This window comes from Acanthopagrus latus, chromosome 7, assembly GCF_904848185.1.
Source record: "Acanthopagrus latus isolate v.2019 chromosome 7, fAcaLat1.1, whole genome shotgun sequence".
NCBI classification, from domain to species: Eukaryota; Metazoa; Chordata; class Actinopteri; order Spariformes; family Sparidae; genus Acanthopagrus; species Acanthopagrus latus.
The window spans coordinates 10722506-10742589 of NC_051045.1; the positions used below are offsets into that span (position 1 = coordinate 10722506).

General features: G+C 42.8%; 1 protein-coding gene across 1 annotated transcript in view; it reads right to left on the bottom strand.

The window, feature by feature from the left end:
- LOC119022546 (acid-sensing ion channel 1-like) overlaps positions 1 to 20084 on the bottom strand; it is a 59116-nt gene that overhangs the window by 6481 nt on the left and 32551 nt on the right. Inside the window, exon 3 of the mRNA XM_037103521.1 lies at positions 6 to 156. Coding sequence (XP_036959416.1) covers positions 6 to 156 — 151 coding nt within the window. The remainder of the gene's footprint in view (positions 1 to 5; positions 157 to 20084) is intronic.

The window sequence follows — 20084 nt, forward strand, 5'->3', positions numbered from 1 at the left end:
CTCACCTGTTTCACCCCAGACAGGCAGGTATTCATCCTGCTGAATGTCCAGCATGAGCTCGAGTCCATTACCCATACCTCCCTTGGTGGTGATGAGGGGAGGACGTCCATCTTCGCCAGAGTTAAAGGTGTAGCACTTCCCATAGCGAGTGAAGACCTGAGAGACAGAGAGAGAGAGAAAGAGAGAGAGAGAGAGAGAGAGAGAGAGAGAGAGAAAGATTAGTTTTAATCACAGGGCTGCAAAACTGCAAAGCGTTTCTTTACTACGCTTTTCCACTGGGGGTCAGTGTTTGACTCAATTTCTGATGTCAGTGTGTGAGCGTGTGTGTGGGAACGTGTGTGTGCGACAGTTATGGCATGAGAGGAAATGTGTGATGGTAAGAAAAAAAAACGAGGTGAGACAAGGACAGTGGAAGAGAAAAAGGGGAAAGAGGGAAAGGAGGTCTTCCTGTGGGTTTGTGTGTTACACAATCAGCCCAGTGAGGTGATGGAGACTGGCAGACCAGAGATTTAACGTTCCCTCTCATGCTCTTTACGGTACTTATAATGGACCTGATGTTACCATGGAGACCAAGCATGCCAGCCAGGAAATAATTGAATTAATGTTTTGAGAAAATGTTTAAGGAAGGCAGAGGCACAGATGTCGGTGTGAAGCTGTGCGAGTTATCAGCGAAAGCACACACACACGACATGTTTAATCAAAACGTAGGCAAGTGTCGGTGTGGAGCATTTCTTTGGCCAAGAGTTAATCTTGCGATGGAGCGTTTAGTGCCGTATGACTCACATAACCCATGCGGGGAGAGTAAGAGAGAGTGGGATAGCAGGGAGCAATGGAGATCAAGGATGCAAAGTGAGAGAGACAGTGGCAGAGGGGGGGCTTTAGCTGCTGACGCTCGGAGCAGGCTATTGTTCAGCGTTATGGCACGGAATGACATATCTATGATTAGAAAGAACAAACCAACCAAGTAATCGTTGAGAAAGAGTTTGGGTCCTGCCAAGGGCAGTTTAGACATTTCGGCCATCTATCAAGAAAGCAGCAAGAGATTGCTGGTTGCAGAAGCAGGCATCAATCTGAGTGGGGGAAAAAAAAAAAAAAAAACACTCAGCGGTGCGATCAAAAAAAGGCAAATGAAAGGCGCGACAAGCCACGAACGATACATGCGCTCACGCTCAGACTCACAGTGACAAACCTGAGGGTAGTTTTCCTTTCTCTGAGTGGAAATCTTTGTTTCATGTGAACAAGACTTAAGAGTCAGCAGCTCTGCGAGGCTGTACCTGAGGCTCCATGTATACTTCATCAGAACTGCTTGTCAGATGGTTCAGTAGCTCCAGAACCTCTACCTCCCTGTCCGGCCAAAATTCGTTGACTCTCTGAAACCAACAATCCAACACCGACAACAACTTGAAGGCCCACAGCCATGAGGGGCCAGTTGTGTGAAGGTGAGAAAGGAGCCCAGCTCAGCACAGCAAGGTCAGCCCCGTTATTCTCCACGACATATCTTATTGTGTGGAATTGTGGAGGCCGAACCCTTAAAAACGACTATAAATTCAGTAGTCCTACCACAAGAACAAATTCCCTCCGTATAAAAATTAATGACTTGTTTTATGATAAAATTATGCAAATAGTGTTCAGAGCAAAATCAAAGTCACTCCCGGACTGTGTACAAAAGTTTTTTTTTCCCCAAATACAGGAGAGCAAATATAACTAGAGAGGTGCCTGAATAGAAAGATAAAGAAAAGACATAAAAAAGGACATGTTTTTCAATTGTTGGGGTTAGATTATGGATTACAAATGTGATACAGATGTGTCATTTGTTTCTGGTTTTCGAAAGAAAGGTTTACGATGATGTGAATGGCTTCTTTGGTTGCTGTTTTTCTTGCCTATTTCTCTAAGAATGAAGGACACACATATATAAACATTTAGCTTCAACCTAAGTTTGTTCAGACTCTACTGCTGACTTTGTTTATGCTGCTGTCTGTACTGTTTAAATGTATTGCATTATGTGTCACATTTCCACAGGGGCATTTATCGGTGCGAGAGGTCACACTGCCTCCTCGCACTGATCAAATGAGAAAATACACTCTTTACATCAGGTCTCATTTACTTTGGAAGCTTTCTCTTAAATCATGAAAAACAGTTCACTGAAATGTGTTTCTGAAGACATTCAAGGTTAAATAAATAAATAAATAAAAAGTCATGCAGCTACAGAATCTGTCTTCATTTTAACTCAACAGCAGTTCATTTTTTTTAGTTTTTCAGGAGTTTCAGGGGGCAGGCAAATCATGCTGGACGCCCCTGATTTGCATTAAGTAGCTTAGACCTCAATTTCATGCAAATAAGGAGCAATGTAACGCAACAACCCCGCTCTTGCCAAGCAAACACTGCACTACCAGAATGCATTTCAAAGCTGCGTACACTGACAGTGAATAGCGAGCGTGTAAATGACAGATCCTGTGGACATGTACCGCTACTGATTGAGGAATGAACCAGCATCGAGAGTTTGCCGACTGGCTGTTTCTCTTTCAAAATGACAAAATTCACACTCATTGATAACAGTCTTCCACTGCTGCACACCTGCAGGAGCACACTGATCACCTAGTCCAGCCCTTTACTATGTTTCAGCCTATAGTTGTTCTTAATTTCTTGATTCGGGGAGTTTCGGTGGAGACGGGTCTCCGTAAAGATGTGGGCACAACAGTCGCTTTTCCAGCCTAGAGTTCCATCTTGTCAGTTTCACTTCCCTGTGACCAGACACCATCCAGGAGCAGCCAAGATGGATTAGCATGGCTCTTATCCCAAATGTCTTCCTCCCTGGGCTCCTTGTCAGGCTGGACGTCCGAAAGATACCGTTGGCAGGCACTGTCTTCAAGTCTACTGCTGTGAATCCAAAACCTGTGCTATCTCCTGCCAGTGATTAATTATTTTCTGCCATCGGCAATTTGCATAACTGTAAAAAAAAATTAAAAAAAATAAATGCTATGCTATCAGCCACAACATCTGCATGCCAACATGCAGATATTTAGGTGTTTGGCATGCCTCGTGACATGTTAACCATCTTGGCTGTTTTCCAGTAAGCACAGCTTACACACACCAAAGGATTGGACAAAGCACATGTTGACCTGGTCCGGTCTCAAGGTGAAAACTTGGGAACACCAAAAAGAACTGCAAGTCATCCGGAGGGGAGATATGCACGTGTGGATGGCAACCCATCCAGTGGTCGCTGAGACATTTAACTCAAGATGCTTAACCAGCAGATCCTGGTGGCGCTACAGGAAAAGTGAGAGGATCATTAAAGTCATTAGCACTTATCCTCTGAGGACCATGAATGCTCGTACAAAATTTCATTACAATCCATTTTAGGGTTGTTGAGATACTTAAATCTGGGGCAAAGTGATGGAGCGACTAACCAGCACGCTGACATCTCTTGAGCTAGAGCAGCGAGCATGACTTCAAAAAATATCCAGTAAACACAGCTTTGGTTGAACTGTCTGTTTTCCTTTCTAACCTTCACTGAGCATTCATCCTCACTTATTGATCACAGCCTCTGTGAACTCTGCTGGTCGCTTTTTTAACATCCGTAAGAACTTCCCGAGCCGTTGGAAAGGCGCTCCCCTTTATTCACAAATGAAAGCATAAATGTGTCAGGTCATACAGCGGCTGCACTTACTGTACTTCATGAATAAATCAACCATTACACAAACGTTAAATCCATGCATCAGACGGGTCACGATGTTCAATGGCCTCTTAATTGATACACAGAGGTGACGTGATGTCAGGTCGCGCGTGTTGTCTGTCTCGTGTTGAATTGTTGATGTTGTGGCAGAGGTTGTAGGAATGAAAAACACTGACAATGTATAATGCACAAAATCCGCTCAGTGTGCATACTGTGGCTGCCTGCCCTGCCTTTTTATGAGGTATGAATAAATTATTGTGCACATATGGAAAAAGGTTCTCTGCAGCAGAAGAATCATATCAAACATGAGTGAGGATAAGTGTTATGAGAAAGAGAAATTCCAACCTCTGAGAGAAGTGTGCGCTCTCAACACCCCTCTGCTGCTGTCAAGGTACTACAAAAAAATGAAGTGATCCCTTTTCTGCGGAATTTAATACATTACTTACTGACTGCAGTTTACACGGGCTATAATCTTCAGAGCTTTGTGATCAATAAAGCCGTCACTCATGCACAATTTCCCGTGTATTGAAAAGCACTCAACGGAGCTCTACTGTAATTAATCATTATGCACATAATTATGCATATCTGTTTTTAGAGACACATCAGATTTCGAAAAAGAATCTCTGAATCACAAATCTGTGCACTTTCACCACCCACTTACTGAGGTCTTCAGTCTTGCAATCTGTGCGCCGCTCAAAGACGTCTCAGTAGGATGAGTTCAATCCATTAGTGCTCTGTTGTTTTATGGGAATGTTTTCAAAGACTTTAGAGCAGTCTTGGCTAAGTGCAAACACTTTTACTGTTATTATGCCGTAAGCTTAAACAGCTATCAGAAGGGAAACGCTATTTAAAATGCAACAGCGAGCAGGCAAGCGGCCCACAGTGACCACCACTAAAGTACTATACGTGTTCTATGGTAGTGTGCAGCTTGTGTAATTAAAGACTGTAATCCTATTTCAGTTGACCTGGAAAAACTATACTAGATATCTTCATGCATGAATTAAGTAGAGCAACATAAATAAAGGGATTAATATTGATAAGACTAAGAGTCTACAGCCACGCTGGCAGCTCTGTGAGATTGTACTTCGACACAGTGGTGCTGAAATAAACGTATGCACGCTAACATGTTCACAGTGCTACGGTGCAGAAGTTTGACAATGTGCAAACATCAAAGTGCCACAGGAAAGAGTCCTAACAATCAGAAATCAGTTTGCATTTCTGCATGAGGTTCGCTCATCTCAAAGTCAGATTTTTTGAATTGGTTTTTAGTACAAGCAATCCTTCCAGCAGAGAAATGTCACTTGCCATTAGGACACCGTGGGGACAATGACACTCTCTCCAGAATTTCATAGCTATCCATCCATTAGCTGTTGAGATGTTTGAGCCTGAATCAAAACAATGGGATGACCAACAGACAGACCGATACGGCTGCTTCTAGAGCCAAACAGCCAGCACGGCCAAACAGCCACTGCGTGATTATTCAGCCAGCCTGTAGTGTGTTAAAAACCAAAGGGAAAAAAAAGAATCAGCAAAGTGAAAAGCCCACAAATTTGCCAGCATAGTGTTGTTCTGTGAAGGTGACTGATTACAGTTTACAGTCACTGAGATGGGTGATCTTGGAGTCTGATCACAAATGTTGGCAGCCCAAAAGTATAAAAAAATATCTGAGGAATAAAAACATCAAAGCCAAACAATCCCCCTCCTCCGTTTGGTTCTAAATGAATAGCTGAGTCACCCACACTAATAACCAGTCTTGGGTGGAAAAGAGAGCCACTCCAAAGAGAAAAATAAAGTAAAGCATGGGATTGAAAGCCAGAGGCACAGCGGACTTTATTTCTTCATGTGAGTGTAATAATGATGCCCTGGACCTGGAATCAAACCCTGAGTCACTGGTTGTCAAACTGAGTCGCTGGTTGTCAAAATAAAGAAGTCAAGACAACACGCAAACAAGAATAGATAGGAGTTGAACCACAGGGCTCCTCGGGGAGAACGGATTAAAAAAAAAGCTTAACAGGAAAAACTCTTTTGTTTAATTAGAAATGAAAAGACCAGATGACGGCCTGTCAAAACATTACTGAGACACTGCCCGCACAGATATCTGCCAATTTGTGCCTGTGGTCTGAGAAGTGAAAAAAAAACAAAAAAAAACACACACATACAAGTGACTGCTTTACATTTATATTTTAGTTGTATTTTCAGCCACAGTGCTGTAGCTGTAGCTCCAGGGACGGCTGTGTTGAAATATCACAACAAATATTGGATGAACTGCAATGAAACATTCATTCATTTGTGACCAGAGGATGAATTTTGATGGCTTTGCCTCCGAGATCACCAGCAGGTCTTCAACAATCAAACTGAAATTGGTACAAACATTCATGGTCCCCAGAGGATAAACTGGATAAACTTTGAAGCCTCGCCTTGACTGACTTTGATTAAGGTTCTCAGTCATCCAGGTCATGATTATTCTAAGTACTGTAACGTAGGCAACTGGACATGTTTCAGTTTCTTGGAGGCTTCATCAGTTCTAACTAAGGGAGTGTCCTTACTGTCCCATGTGAGCTCCAAACTTCAGAGTCGTTAGCGGCCACTTGCCATCTGGTTATGGAGAGGTTGTTTTTGTCTCTGTGCAGATTTGTGCACTGGGAAGACGAAACAACCTCTCCATAAACGAATGGCACAACACAGGAGGGCCAACTCCTCAGGCCAAGACTCTGCTGTCCACTTACATCGGAAGTCACTCCTTTGAGGACAACAATGTAAACGTCTTGGCCAGAAAGGACAGATGGTCTGAAAGAGGAGTAAATGAATCCATCCATGACAAACTGGAATGACCGTCTTTGTACAGAGGAGGTGGCCTGCGACATTACTCATCACCCACCTACAATGCTTTGCTGAATTCCCTCCCCACACAGCTTAACAACCATTCACACCAGGGCTCACCTAGTCTAAGCAACCCATATGTATTGTATGCCCGCAAGTGGCCCTAACAACTCTGTAAGGACACTCCCACACAGAGTTTAAAATCCTGCAATTCCCCTCCGGTTAGTTAGAACTGAAGAGGGGATGAGACGAGGTGACAAGAAGTCCAGTTTCCTGCGACACAGTGCTTGGAATTTACGACCAATACCTACAAATCCATTCCCAGCAACCTCAGCTTTAAGAGTATTATATGTTAGACTCAGATGGTGAATGCAGTTAAATAAAAGTGCCCTTGCTAAACATGATGTTTGCATTTGTCACTGTGAGCGTGTTGGTATGCTAACATTAGCATTCAACTCAAAGCACAGCTGAGCTTAAGTGCAGCCGCAGAGAACAGGAATTCAGATGAGTGAAAATCACGGAATTTAGAAACATCTTGGCAGCCGCTGCAGACATTTAAATTTCTAATGAAGTGAACATTTTCCAGATGAAACCGCTTTTCAGAATCTGTTAACATGGGTCTCGAGGAGAGGTTAGAGTAAATTAACACCGCAAAATATTTGAATTCACGCCTTCCCCGTGATCTTTCCATGATGCTGGGTGTTTCAGAGATACTTAGTTGGAGGCAACACACTCTTCCAGCCACGGTGTGACCTGGTGAGCTCAGTCGCACCAAATAAAACTAGAATTATGTATTTTAATTGGTTAGAGTAAATGGTTTTAAATCCAACTTGACTTGGTTCAGTGCCCTAAAATCCAACTTGACCCTGAATATCTGTGGCCAATTAGCTGGCCTACTTAAGAGGCAACCCTACCTGAACTGGAATAAGTAGCGTATTTGAATTTTCAGGAGTTGTTTATATCAGGCTTTTTTAAACTCAATACTCGTTAGTAGGGTAAATACAGAAACTTTGGAAGAAAACCCATTTTTTCCTTTGAATATTTCAACAGTTTCCTGCAGAAGTGCGGTGCACCATTTCACCAAATCATTGCATTTATACTGAAGGTCGAAGTCAGAAGAAAGAGCGAGAATTGATCATGCAAATCAAGACCATTATGTCTAGTGCATTGATGTCTGACAGCACCTTCGGGCGGCGCAGGTTGTAGGGGACAGCCGTGTAATGATCACCTAATCGTTTCGGACGGCCAGTCCTCCAGACGTTATCGACAGCAGAGGAGAAAACCTTGCCAGTGCTTGAGGAGAGTTCACGTGTGTCTGAAATCACTTTAAATGTGAGAATTCAATATTCTTAGGAAACTACCATCAGTCTCGATCCCACGTTACCTGCTGCTTTATAGACAAGCTATCATAAAACCTCCTCCACCGTTGTGAGGGGAGTTTCCATCTATCATATGTGGGATTTTAACCACCAGCTCCCACACCACATCTTTTCCATCCTATGTTTCCTTCCTCCCTGGTCCGCACCGCTCTTGCATCGCTCCCTTGTGTTTCCTCAACTATGATGTTCATTCCCCTGTGGACTCCTCTCCATCTCCTGTCGCACTTCCCCACCCGCCCCTGCTTCATTTGATGAATATTTCACAGGCCAGTAGAGACAGTCCTCCTCTCTCCCATCCTATTCCCAGACACCGTCCGCGCTCTCAGTACCTATCACCTTCAGAGACGATAGCATCATAGTGCTGGGTAAGGTACACCTCAGGAGACCCGAGGGGAGCGGGGAGCATATCATATGAAGAAAAAGTGGAAGTGTGTATTCACTTAAGTTGTATATGCCTCAGAGTGCTGCCTCTATCTAAAAAGTCAGAACTGTGCTGACCGGAGCACCAGCGCAGCATGCCAGAGTGAATTTGAGATGCAGGTTAAATCAGGGAGGCGTTATCGCACAAGGAGACAGGTGAGAAGAGCTTGTTTATAACATGTGTAGATGCATTATGATGTCATCCTGTGGTGTGGTGAAGAAGCATTCACATGATAATACCAATACAACAGTTATGCCCTGGTTAGGTTAAGGCGTGAAAACCATTTGGTTATGTTTAGGAAACATCTTGGTTTGGCTAAAAATACCTGTGTTTTTTAGCATCAACACAGCTGGAAATGTCCCACGGTCCTCTGTGAAACCCTGGTCCTCTCACGACAAACCGTGTTACATATCCGGTTTCGGTCCGAGTTCACCTTAAAAGAATCCAGTGGTGGCACGTTTACAACTGTTGAAACGCTGTGGTCTGTTTAAACAGTTTCCGTTTTCCATTTGAAAGTAGAATGAAAACATATTTCATACAAAAGAACTTGTGTTTGCTGACGGCTGAGGGTAATGATGTTATTTTATCTTGCTTTGTGAGAGAGTACATCATGTAATTGAAGTTTAAACACCATCAGTTAAAGGAGCCTGTTATGCTCTTTCATTTTTTCCTTTCCTGCAGCGCTTTATATTTGTTCTTGTGCTCATAAAAGATATTGAAAATTGACATGGTCAAGCATTAGAGCATATTAACCTATTTAGGTAGTAAATTGCTAACATTAAAATGAGCACAATATACCTCCTTTAGTGATAGTTAAAATAGCAAATCAACAGACTGGTCCGCACTGTAATGACAGCGATGGAGGAGAGGGAGCATCCCTCCTTCCACACGCTCTTTGAGAGGACTATAGTTAAATAGGCGAGGAAAATTACACCTGACCTCTCTCCTGCCGTGCAAACAGAATACAAACTGCTCCACTCTGGGGGACACTACAGGGTTCAAATTAAATACAGCCTGAATAGGTATAAAACTAATTCATCCCTCTATCAGTAAATCTCCTAAACTCAGGACATAAGTAGAGTGTGAAATGAGGGCCGCGGCAGCATGTACCGCACTTCTATCTGCACTCGTCTCTTAGAGCACACTAGTGTATGTTGGCCTCCTTACATCTGTCTTTTACTGTATCTATGTCCAAAACCCTTTTCGCACAATAACAGGGGACTTCATGTGATTTAGAAATTACCACCTTGCCTTTGTGTTTCCTGTGGTGCATTTGCACAGGTTAAGTAAAGTCTGTATTTCACTTACATTTTCTTCCTGCCATTATCTCCTGGATATGATGTTGAGGCTCTCTGCAACATCAATGTTTCATTAGCGAAGCGTCTGTTCTTCAGCAGCCACATTATTCATATAGATTGGAGTTGACGTGCTCACTTGCTTTATGTGTTACAAGCGTTACGACACATTTGCAGCTCATTTAGATCAAGTCAGAGATGCTTCGCAGCTGCAGTGAGATGTGACGACCTTTTGTTGCCCCTAACCTCCTCTGTCATCACTTTTAAACATCAATATAGCAGATCTTATAGCACAGCTGTTCAATGTGTTATGAGCTCTTAATCACATTTCTTACTTGTTCTGTTTTTTGACAGAATACAGATGTTTAAAAAGAACACATACAACCACACATATCTGACAGGCTGATTTGCATGGGACTAGGATAGCCACATGACCTCTGTGTTTGTGTGTGTTTGTGGTAGAATTTTTACTTTTACAAATTATGGATTAAGATGAGAGACGTCCATAGTAATTATTGCAAATAATGAGATGTCCCCAGGTAATACTAGTCACAGCAGCAGATAGGGCTCAAGAAAAATTTCCCTTGGGACAAATTAAGTACTCTTGAACTCTCAACACTCTAATGTTTACTTTTTGTAAACTATTGGATAATTTGACCTCCCTGGCCCTCAAGTTTAGAAGAGAAATGTCTCTCTGGGGTAGCTGTTCAGCCTGGTCTCACTCTTTTTTTTCTTCAAGTTATTTGCAAAAACCTTTCCTAAACCTAGTAGTAGTTTTGTTGCCTAAACCTAACCAAACAGCAGCCTTTTCAAATCATAAGCCACATTTTTATAATGATTACCAAACTGTGACGACACCGCGTCGCATTAAAGGACACGAAAGAAGCTTAAAAATGCATGAGATGACACGTGGAATGCTATTTATACTCATATTATATTCATATCTCATGAGATTGTGTTGGTGATCAACAACTCAAAGACACCAGAATTCAAAACCGACACATGATCAAAAAGTCACAAAGGCTACAAAGTTAGAAGAGGGGAGGCTGCTATGGGCACTCTTCACTCTTTTGAATGAATAACCCAAATGTTTTGGCTTATTAATCAACTACAAAAGAAATAAATACATTTAAGCAAATCGCACAAACTTTCCCTTTAATTGTTGCTGGATTTGGCACACAGGCATCCAAATCAGCAGAGAATTAAAGAGAAAGCCTTTTTCTGAGGAAAACAACTGAAGAGATTCACAACAAAACAACATAAATGATCAAGCGGAGGCAGCAGAGCCTGCGAGCCACTATCTGTCTCTGAGGGCAATTAATTGTTGGGATAATACAATCCCTGGTCTCTATGGTGGCTGGACTCGCAGTGGTACCACGCAGCGAGAGGAAATAACACCCTGAGGGAAGGTTCCCTGTTATTCCCTCCACCTGTGTGTCTGCTACTCACCGAAATGAAGAGTGAGGGAAAGTTTGGTTGAAAAGCTCGCTTAAATAACCACAGAAAAATGGTACTTTCAGGTTCCTCCGTTGCGGGCCCTTCTCGGTGAATCATGGAAATGGTCTTGTGGATTTGGATGGGAGACATAAATGTCTGTTCCCATTCATTCAGAGCTGTTCAGCCTTCTATAGAGGCTCATGCAGTTTGCAGGCAGCCTCTTATTCTCCACAAGTGAGCAGAAGTTGACTGGCGTGAGATGGTAAATGGCTGCTTGGAGGAATAAGACACTATTAGCTCGTGACATATAACTCTGCCAGCTGGATTACTGTGATGCAGTTACACAGTGCATTTTTTTATATTATAATTGTATTTAATTAAATAGTTATATGGCAGCTTAGAAGAACTTGCACTGCTGGCAAATTGTGACTCGAAACATTAATCTCAGCGTCGTTACCCCTCCCTCTGTCCCCTCTCTATCCCCTGAGCCGAACCTTGATATGCGGGAGATCCATATGGGATATAAAAACCTCCTCCTCTGCCCGCATTTTCCCTGCATGTCGCAGTCATCACCGTCGCCTACAAATTTCCGTCCCGCCCGTTTGTGCAAGCCGCATGTAGAGCCCACGCTTTGCTATGAGAGAAACCACACAGAGTCACAGAGGCCATCACAGTGGCATCTAGTTGGGCTGTATTACTCCAGTGGGCACCGCCCTCCGGTCACGCACAGCTGAGTAAACATCGAGGGGTAAACAGCCCCCGGCCCAGTCAGCAGGGCACAGGCCTTACTATACAGCTGATGCAATTGTAAGTGACAGACAGCGGGGTTAACTGGGATTAAATCCTCATGTGTGAAGTATGGAAAGCAGTGTTTTACAATGTCTTATCTAATTATCTATCAGTCCATCCATCCAGCCATCCAGTCATCCATCCATCCATCCATCCATCCATCCATCCATCCATCTCTGGAGGCTGATGAATTATTAGTATTACAATTAACCAAATCAAATCGGTCGACTGTGAAAGCAGCCTCTTATGACCCATTTTTACAGTTCCTGTTCGGTGGAGACCTTTAGAAGCCACAGTAATTATTAAGGCAGCAAAGGAGGAAGTGAGATGACATTCTGTAATAGAGAGGAAGTTGGGGATGGATGGGATGGTTGGGTCAAACAAGCACAGGATTTTCACTCAGGAACTCGCTGTTTATGTCAGATGTGAAAGCAGAAGTCGACTGTGAGTTATTTGGACTCTGCAGTAGTGAAGTTACATCACGTATATGACATGCCCCAAACTAGGGCTGCACGAAATTGGAAAAACAAGACATGTTTTGTTCATTGAATTGTTTGGAAAAGGAATGACGCTCACATCCATGTATCAAAGATCCATTAAATCGGACTAGATTATGCAATATTAGAAAGACACATCTTGTAAATGAGTCACGGAAGATGAGAATTATGTGTGTTTTAGCACGTCATGCTTGAGTTCATTTGCCACACTTGACATGTCGATGCTGAAATTCTATATTGTGAAGCCCTAAACCAAACCATAACATTTTCCAAAAACCTAACCAAATGTGAGTGAATGTTGTTTATAGACCGTTGATATATGTTGTTTGCTGTTTTCTTATAAAAGGTAAAATGTGTCAGAACATATGATTACAAATGAGGCATTTTGGTGCCTCCTTGATACAGACCCCGTACTGCAATTGCTATACCTGTCATCATAATTGCAATATGATATTTCTTTGCATATCAAAGGAATCACCACTTTCAGCTCCGGCCCACGGGGCAAAGATGCAGAGTCCCCTGTGCTCAGAAAAACATCTCTAGAAAATTGTTTGTCCCTGTTGCCAAAAAATATCTTAATCAGTGAGGACAGCATCTTTTTTTTTTAAGCGAGCCAACTCAGCAAACAGCACTTTATATCCTGCTTTTTCTGATTCAGTCGTTAACGTAGAGTACCTGGTGGTTTTTATTGCAGCTCCATTCAATCTGAATTGGCTTTATTGGCCAACTATGTGTACATTTACAAGGAATTTGTTGGTAAGGAATGGTTTTACATTGTCCTCGGTGTACTCTGAAAGAGGACAAAGAAAAAGAAAATGAGGAATGAAGGATAAAGGAATAAAGAATGAAGGATAAGGAAAGGACCAAAGTATGTGAGAGGAAAGTGGGTGTGTATACACACAATACTAGGAACACCAGGACCAACACCATAAATGTCTGTATGCAAGCCGAATGTTCTGTATGTTGTCACAGTAATAGGAGTGCAAAGAAGCTACTGAGGTAGAGCAGAGAAACATGGGGTGGATTCTTTATGAACATTATATGCGCTTGTACATGTCTTCATCGTACAAAGCATGCAGGATTTATATTGACAGCGCCAGGGACATACTGGCGAACACTCTTCTCTCGGGACTCCAGTTTTTTCTTTTCCCTCTCCCACAATCCTCCCGTGTTTCTCCCCGTTTATGCCACATTTTCAGACAACTGGTTTCTGGCACTGCACTGTGCAGTCTACCATGATGATGCCTCACAGTAAAATGGAAAGAACCTTTCCCATTTGTTACGAGAAAATGGCAAAATACAGGGACGTGCGTTTTGTAGGATCTGCCAAGCCGATCTTTATGTCGGTCACGGAGACCTACACCAGCATCAGTGACCATCGACCGAGAGACAGAACACGGCAGTGACACTTTAAGAGGCAATGAACAAATGAAAAAACTAGATGATGAATATTAGTTGATGTCAGAGATTCACACAGTATTCAACATAAAAATAATGCTGCTGCAGGGTACTAATTTCTTTTCACTCTTTAAAAGTCACCAGAGTGCAGGAAACACCCACCCTGACACCCAGTTCCCCACTTTGAAATCCCTTTTATTTTTGAGATCTCGAGGTTGGCAGGTATGCGGTGGAAGATGATATGTACAAAAAAACATTTTAGACGATCCATCCATCCGTCTGTTGCTATACTGCAGCAGTCTAAGTTAAGTAACTATACTGTTCATCTCAGCGCAGATGGGTCTCCATGAATTGTGCCTGAGCAGGGGCCAAATAATGACGAGTCATTTAGGGCGAGTTTAAATTAGTCTCCAGCGTCGGATGATTGGGCGTCTGTCTGGCTGCAGAGACCGAGATGAAAGGTTAGCTGCGATTAGCTGTAATGGTGGCGACGATGATGCTGGAACGTTTGGAGGGTGAAGTACAGTATGGGCCTGTGCGTTGTGATCGCTTGACTGCATACATTTGGGTGGCTGTCTCCGCGGTGCATGTCAAATAATATGCAATGTATAAGAAAAGAGCCGTAGTATCACCTCCCAGCAGCACGGAGGAAAATTCATTCAGGAGAGCCAACAGCCTGTCACCGAGCATTTCACTCGACACCTGACTTGAACTCACTAATTGCCCCAGAAGTCTCTCCAAATTGCATGTTTAACTTTGCAAGTTCACCCCGGCTCTTCTCATAATTTACACTGACTTAAATCGATCCTGTCTTCACCTATTTAATGAATCTGTGCGTCATGATTAAAGTTAGTTTTAATTAGTTTTCTATGTCACCTGAATGGATCCACATAAATGACATTTAAAGGGGTATTTCAACCCAAGTGAATATTCAATCCTTATCTATTCAGCCTCATGCCGATGGAAAGTCAGTTAAAGTCTCACAGTCTTGTAGACTGAATGAGCTGTATGGAGCCGTTTTATGTTTTTAATTTGGTTGTTTTTTTGTTTGTTTTTTTACATTTTAATGCAAGTCACCATCTTCAGTTGTTTAGAACAGTTCAACAGTTTTGCTTTGAAGCTCCGCAAATATTTTGGACCACGAAATTTCACCTGACTTTCCATTGACATGGGGACAAATAGAAGATGACTGAATTTTCATTCTTAAAGCTGGTCCCAATCTTAAGGAATGAAAGTATGTAACTGATTTATATCAACCAAAAGTTTTGGAATCGACTCAGTAGATCACCTCAGTCGGCAAGCTGCGACACAGCTGCAACATCAGTTAGTTAGTGGGACTGTTGTGCTTGTATTTTACTTGTGGTTGTTTAAGACAGACGTATAGCAAATTGTGAGCTGTAATTGCCCTGGTAAACCACCACAACTGGCTGTCACAGCTTCAGTGTCTCTGGGATCACCGGGTAGAGCGGACAGGCCTGGTGGCAGAGCGGTTGCAGGGCAGCTTGGCAGCTGTCCGCTCTACCTAACGAGCCCTGAGACACTCTGACAATGAAGAGAGGCTCAAGACGAGGATGAGTGACCCTGAGAGCAGCAGCAGAAGACTGGGATGGGGGCTGAAGAGGTTGGTGTGCTTACAAATCTCATCAAATGCAAATCTACAGCTCAGAAACTGCTGAAAACAGACACTATCAGGGCTACTGGGTGAGTCAATAGTTTGAGCCAGGCATTGGGAATGCAACCAATTACGTCGAGAGGCAGACTAAGGTGGGTCTTGTGAGACGCTCGGTGGTAATGACGAATCTGTGACTTAGCCGTGTTCCCCCTCAGAGGCTTGATATATAGCTAGACGGCTAGTTATATTCAGCTAGCTGCGCAATATTACTCCAGCATTCTGAGTAAACAGGGAGGGGTAAACAGCTTCGGGCCCAGTCAGCGGGGCAGAGGCCTTCGTTCGGATGATGGCACATTCAGCAAATTTTAATTAGGATTACATCCTCATGTGTTTAGTAGTTTTCTGCCTCAGAAACTTGAAACAAAGTTAGCCTGCTAGTTATAGCGAGGAAGCTGAACATAAATAATAAGGGTGCCATTGAGAGAAAGACATCAACAGTGGCCAGCAGGAAAGAAACACTGCTGCTGCCTAACTGTGCAGGCTTGATTATAAATGAACATGGAGACGTCAGATTTTGATGACGGACAGCCATCTGCGATGGATGATGCCATCATCTATTAGCCTGACCATGGAAGTTATTAATCTTCTAGGCAAAACATGTAAAAATACATTTCAATCTGATCCACAACCACTTTCCCCCCAGCGTTGCCAATGTGCTGTGAAAGCTTAACAAAATGGACACCTCACAAGGGGAAACACTGCAACATGCAACAGTCAGAACGCTTCCGAGGAAAAAGCCTCTTTAATAAGTAAAACGCTTCGTGTTCTGTGGTGAGATGAAGACAGTATGTAAGTTTGAACATATGGTAATATGTCAGGGGGTCACGGTGCTCATACTGTACATGCAGAGATGCACAATGGACACGGTGCTGATGGATGATGCGTGACATGCATGCATCTGCATTCCCTCTGGACACCTCGCGTAGCCCAGTTACACAATGGAGTACTCGTACATATATTTTAGGAATCTCTCCATGATTCAACATCTGAGTGGCTGAAATAAAGTGGCTGAGCTCCTGAGGGGGATGAGTTGGGACCAGCTCCTACACTAGATTTGCCTCCGGACGGAGAATGGACAGCAGGAAGAGTCACTGCAGCCAGCCGCCGAGCTTTTGTTTTCTGACCAATTTGATCACCGGAGACCGCATCCCAACTGAGGAGAGGGAGGAAAGCATTCCCCTCATTAGCAAGGAGACATCAAAAGACACAGAGTCTCTGCTGGAGCATGCTCTCCTCCTGGAGAAGAGCACCTTTCTGCTTCTGTGCAGCTAACAAACTCGACTTTCATCAACTGTCTTTCATTTTTGCTTTTCCCAGAGCACCACCCAGCGAAGGTGGGACGAACCTCAATTAATGAATGCACTCATTACCGTGACTCCTGTCACTTTTTGGTGCAGTTTAGAGGGCGGGAAAACTGTCAGGAGGGAAAAAAAAGGCCCTGCAGCTCTTCCCCTGGAGTGAACCTCCTCCGTGTGACAAATTTCACACTCCGCTGAGAGAAATCCGCTGAGGCTTTAGATTTCCCAGCCTGTCACATGCTGTTGCTGAATACCAAGAGATTAATTCATTGCGCAGATGGTGCATGTAAGCAACTCCGACTCGCAAACACGCAGCGTTCACGCCATCACTACCTGCCCAATCTCAAAGCGACAACAAGGGAAGATCCAAGCTGGCAGGCGAGATAACAGACAGCGCACACACACACACGCAGACAACATAAAGGTCAACATGTCGAACAAAATATCCTGTTTGTCGAACAAATCCTGTGTAATATACTGACGACTGGATGGCCTTATCACCAGGTCAGACTAAGTTAATGACACTGAAGTTAAGTTATATGAATGAAGAATCCCTAAAAGCAGCTATTATCAGCATTTTAATGACAAAATGTGTCTAATGAAAAGTGATGAACTGAAAGGATTCCTCAAAGTGAGTTTACAGCGAGTTTCAGCTCACTAGATGTAGATGTTTGAATCCTGTTCAGGACTTTCCACTGCACAGGAGAAAGTGCCGGATGGTTGCTGGATGCTGCTTGTTCACTTCTGACACATCTAAAATCTCACCTTCGCGTCAGCTGCCACACTGTTTTTGATTGTAAAATGGGCTCATTGTTTTTCGTTGTGGCTGTTTGGGTAACAGACACCCGTCTCAACTGTTCTCATTTGACTAAAATCCACGGGTAGGCATTGCTTTCCACGTTGTCATTCATATAATTAATTAGGTTCTAGGTTAGTTACAGTTAGGTTAGGTTAGGCTATATGTTAGTTACAGTTACATCTGCAAAACAGGAAGCATGTTATACTTCATGTATAAGACCACATGTTTGTTAATGAATAGTTCACATTAGCTTGATCTTTTCTTCACTCAGTGCTGAAGTTCTGCTCTGCCTTTGGTACTGAGAATTAGTTGAACGTGATTCAGCACTGTGTGTTTAATGTTTCGATTTAATTGCCCAATTTGTGGCCGTTCGAAAAAAATGTTTCCCTCCCCTGCACTGATCAGAATATAACTACTGACCATCTCTCTTCTGAGTCCTCTATCAGTAGCAGAGCTAAGGGGAGTTTTTCATTAAAGGCATCGTCATGCAGAGCAGAGCTCAAGCACTGGTCAAACTTTATTAGGAGATAAGTCCAAAAAAGTCTCTGGTGAATGCTTCTACTTTTGAAAGATACATCAGTCGCCTCCATGTTCATACACTCAGGCAAGCACTCTCTCCGATTCTCTTTTGGAGAAACTGAAATAAAAAATATGTGTTTGTACTGTAGTTGTTTCAAAAGGACTGAGCCGGCGTTCATTGGTTTCTTTGTTGTGCACAGTGTTTTAAGGATCAATTCTCTTTTATTTGCCTCACACTGTGCGTTTCTTTGGTTCGGCTGCACGGATGTGAGTGCGCGTACGTCGGGAGGGCAGGAGGGTTGGTGTGTTTGCTGTGAGGACAGAGAAATAAACACTCAGAGCAGTGGACTCGGCCACCCTGCTGTGTCCTGTGAGCCAGAAAAGGACAGCAGGCAATAACACGGAAACCACAGTAAACATATACCTCACATACACTTCTAAAGTCCATTTAACATTTGCAGGTGAGTTTATTGACTGTATGCATTTCAAGGTGTCAGCGTGTGTGTGTGCATGCATGTGTGCGTGCGCATGTGTGTGTGTGTGTGTGTGTGTGTGTGTGTGTGTGTGTGTGTGTGTGTGTGTGTGTGTGTGTCATTGCCTGCTGTCCTTTGCTGACTGTCAGGACGCAGCAGGGTGACTGAATCCACCTTTTCAGCAACAGGGAAGTGCTACAATTTATTTATTTTTTGGTCTTTTTACTTGCTGTCTACCCTGAAACACAACTTTTTAAACATCGACCACTGTTTACATTGTGCTGCCAATTACATCAGCTCTCCCCCATATAAAGTATACATTATATATTATACACAGCCGGGGGAGAAGATGTGTTTTAATCCATTTTGATTAATCAGATTTGATACCAACAAAGGCTTAGAATATCTGGTTTAGAGAGATGATGTTGGTAACATAATTACCTGCATCACTGTTAAGATAAGTTAACATCATCCTAATGTGTCTCCATAGAAACACAATGGGAGCCAGTTGTGAGCTTTACAGTATATCGTCTTTTTAATCTAATATCTGTGGTGTTAGGCTTTAACATCTCCGCAAAAATATGGACGTTTGTTCTGAACGTTAAGAAAAAGACTTGGAACTAATGAGGATCACAACTTCTCTGTTCTATTTACAGTGTAGTACTAAAGACACCAACAGCAACCAATGTTATCGTTGACTTCTCATTTTAATCCATACCATCTGATCTTTTTCTTAACCTAACCAAGCAGCAACCAACACGGAAAAGAAAATATTCTTTTAACTCGAAATGTAAAAAGTTATTTAAATAATCTGATCGACAAAGATACAAATTGCTGAGGATCTGTTCATCCTACCCAATTTGTCATAAAGCTTGCTGAAGTGAGCACTGCTCAGTCCTGAAAAACCATCCGGGTAAAATAACAATAATGTTTTATGTGAGATCTTTTCAAGTGCTAATTAACATAACCAGCATGAAAACTTTCCTTAGCTGGGAACTGTTACGGCACTGAACAATGGCACGAAGAGTATCTTTTGCGTAACATTATGATGTCACAGTGAAGTTGACCTTTGACCTTTTGAATATAATAATAGACGTTTTGGCAGAAGTTTTGCTATGGTTGTGGCTCATCTATGCTCCCTTTACATATGATAATAGATACGTCTGTTTTCAAGTGATTTAACCGTCACTGCCCACATATTTATAATCCTAGATGTTAAGCAACTCAACCACGAAAGGGCATCGATCAAGAGTCCAATCTTTCACAAAGACCTCCACTTTTCCGTTGTCTTGTCTCTGCGTTCGGGTGAAGTAACATCATACAGATGTTTAAAACTTCTCACCAACTTTTAAAACTTATGCCTATCTAACACTGAGCATAATAAGGAACACAGTGCATGACTTCTTGAGTTATGGCCAAAGAAAAAAGGTGTTGTGTGAGGTCACAGTGACCATCAAATTGTAATTAATTCATCCTTGAGTCCAAGAAGATTTTTCTGCCAAATCTGAGAAAAAGTCCCTCCAAGGGGGTTCCTGAGATATCACTTAAGAATGGGACAGACACAGGATGGACAGACACACATGATTCAGCCATCACTATCCATCACTATCCCCA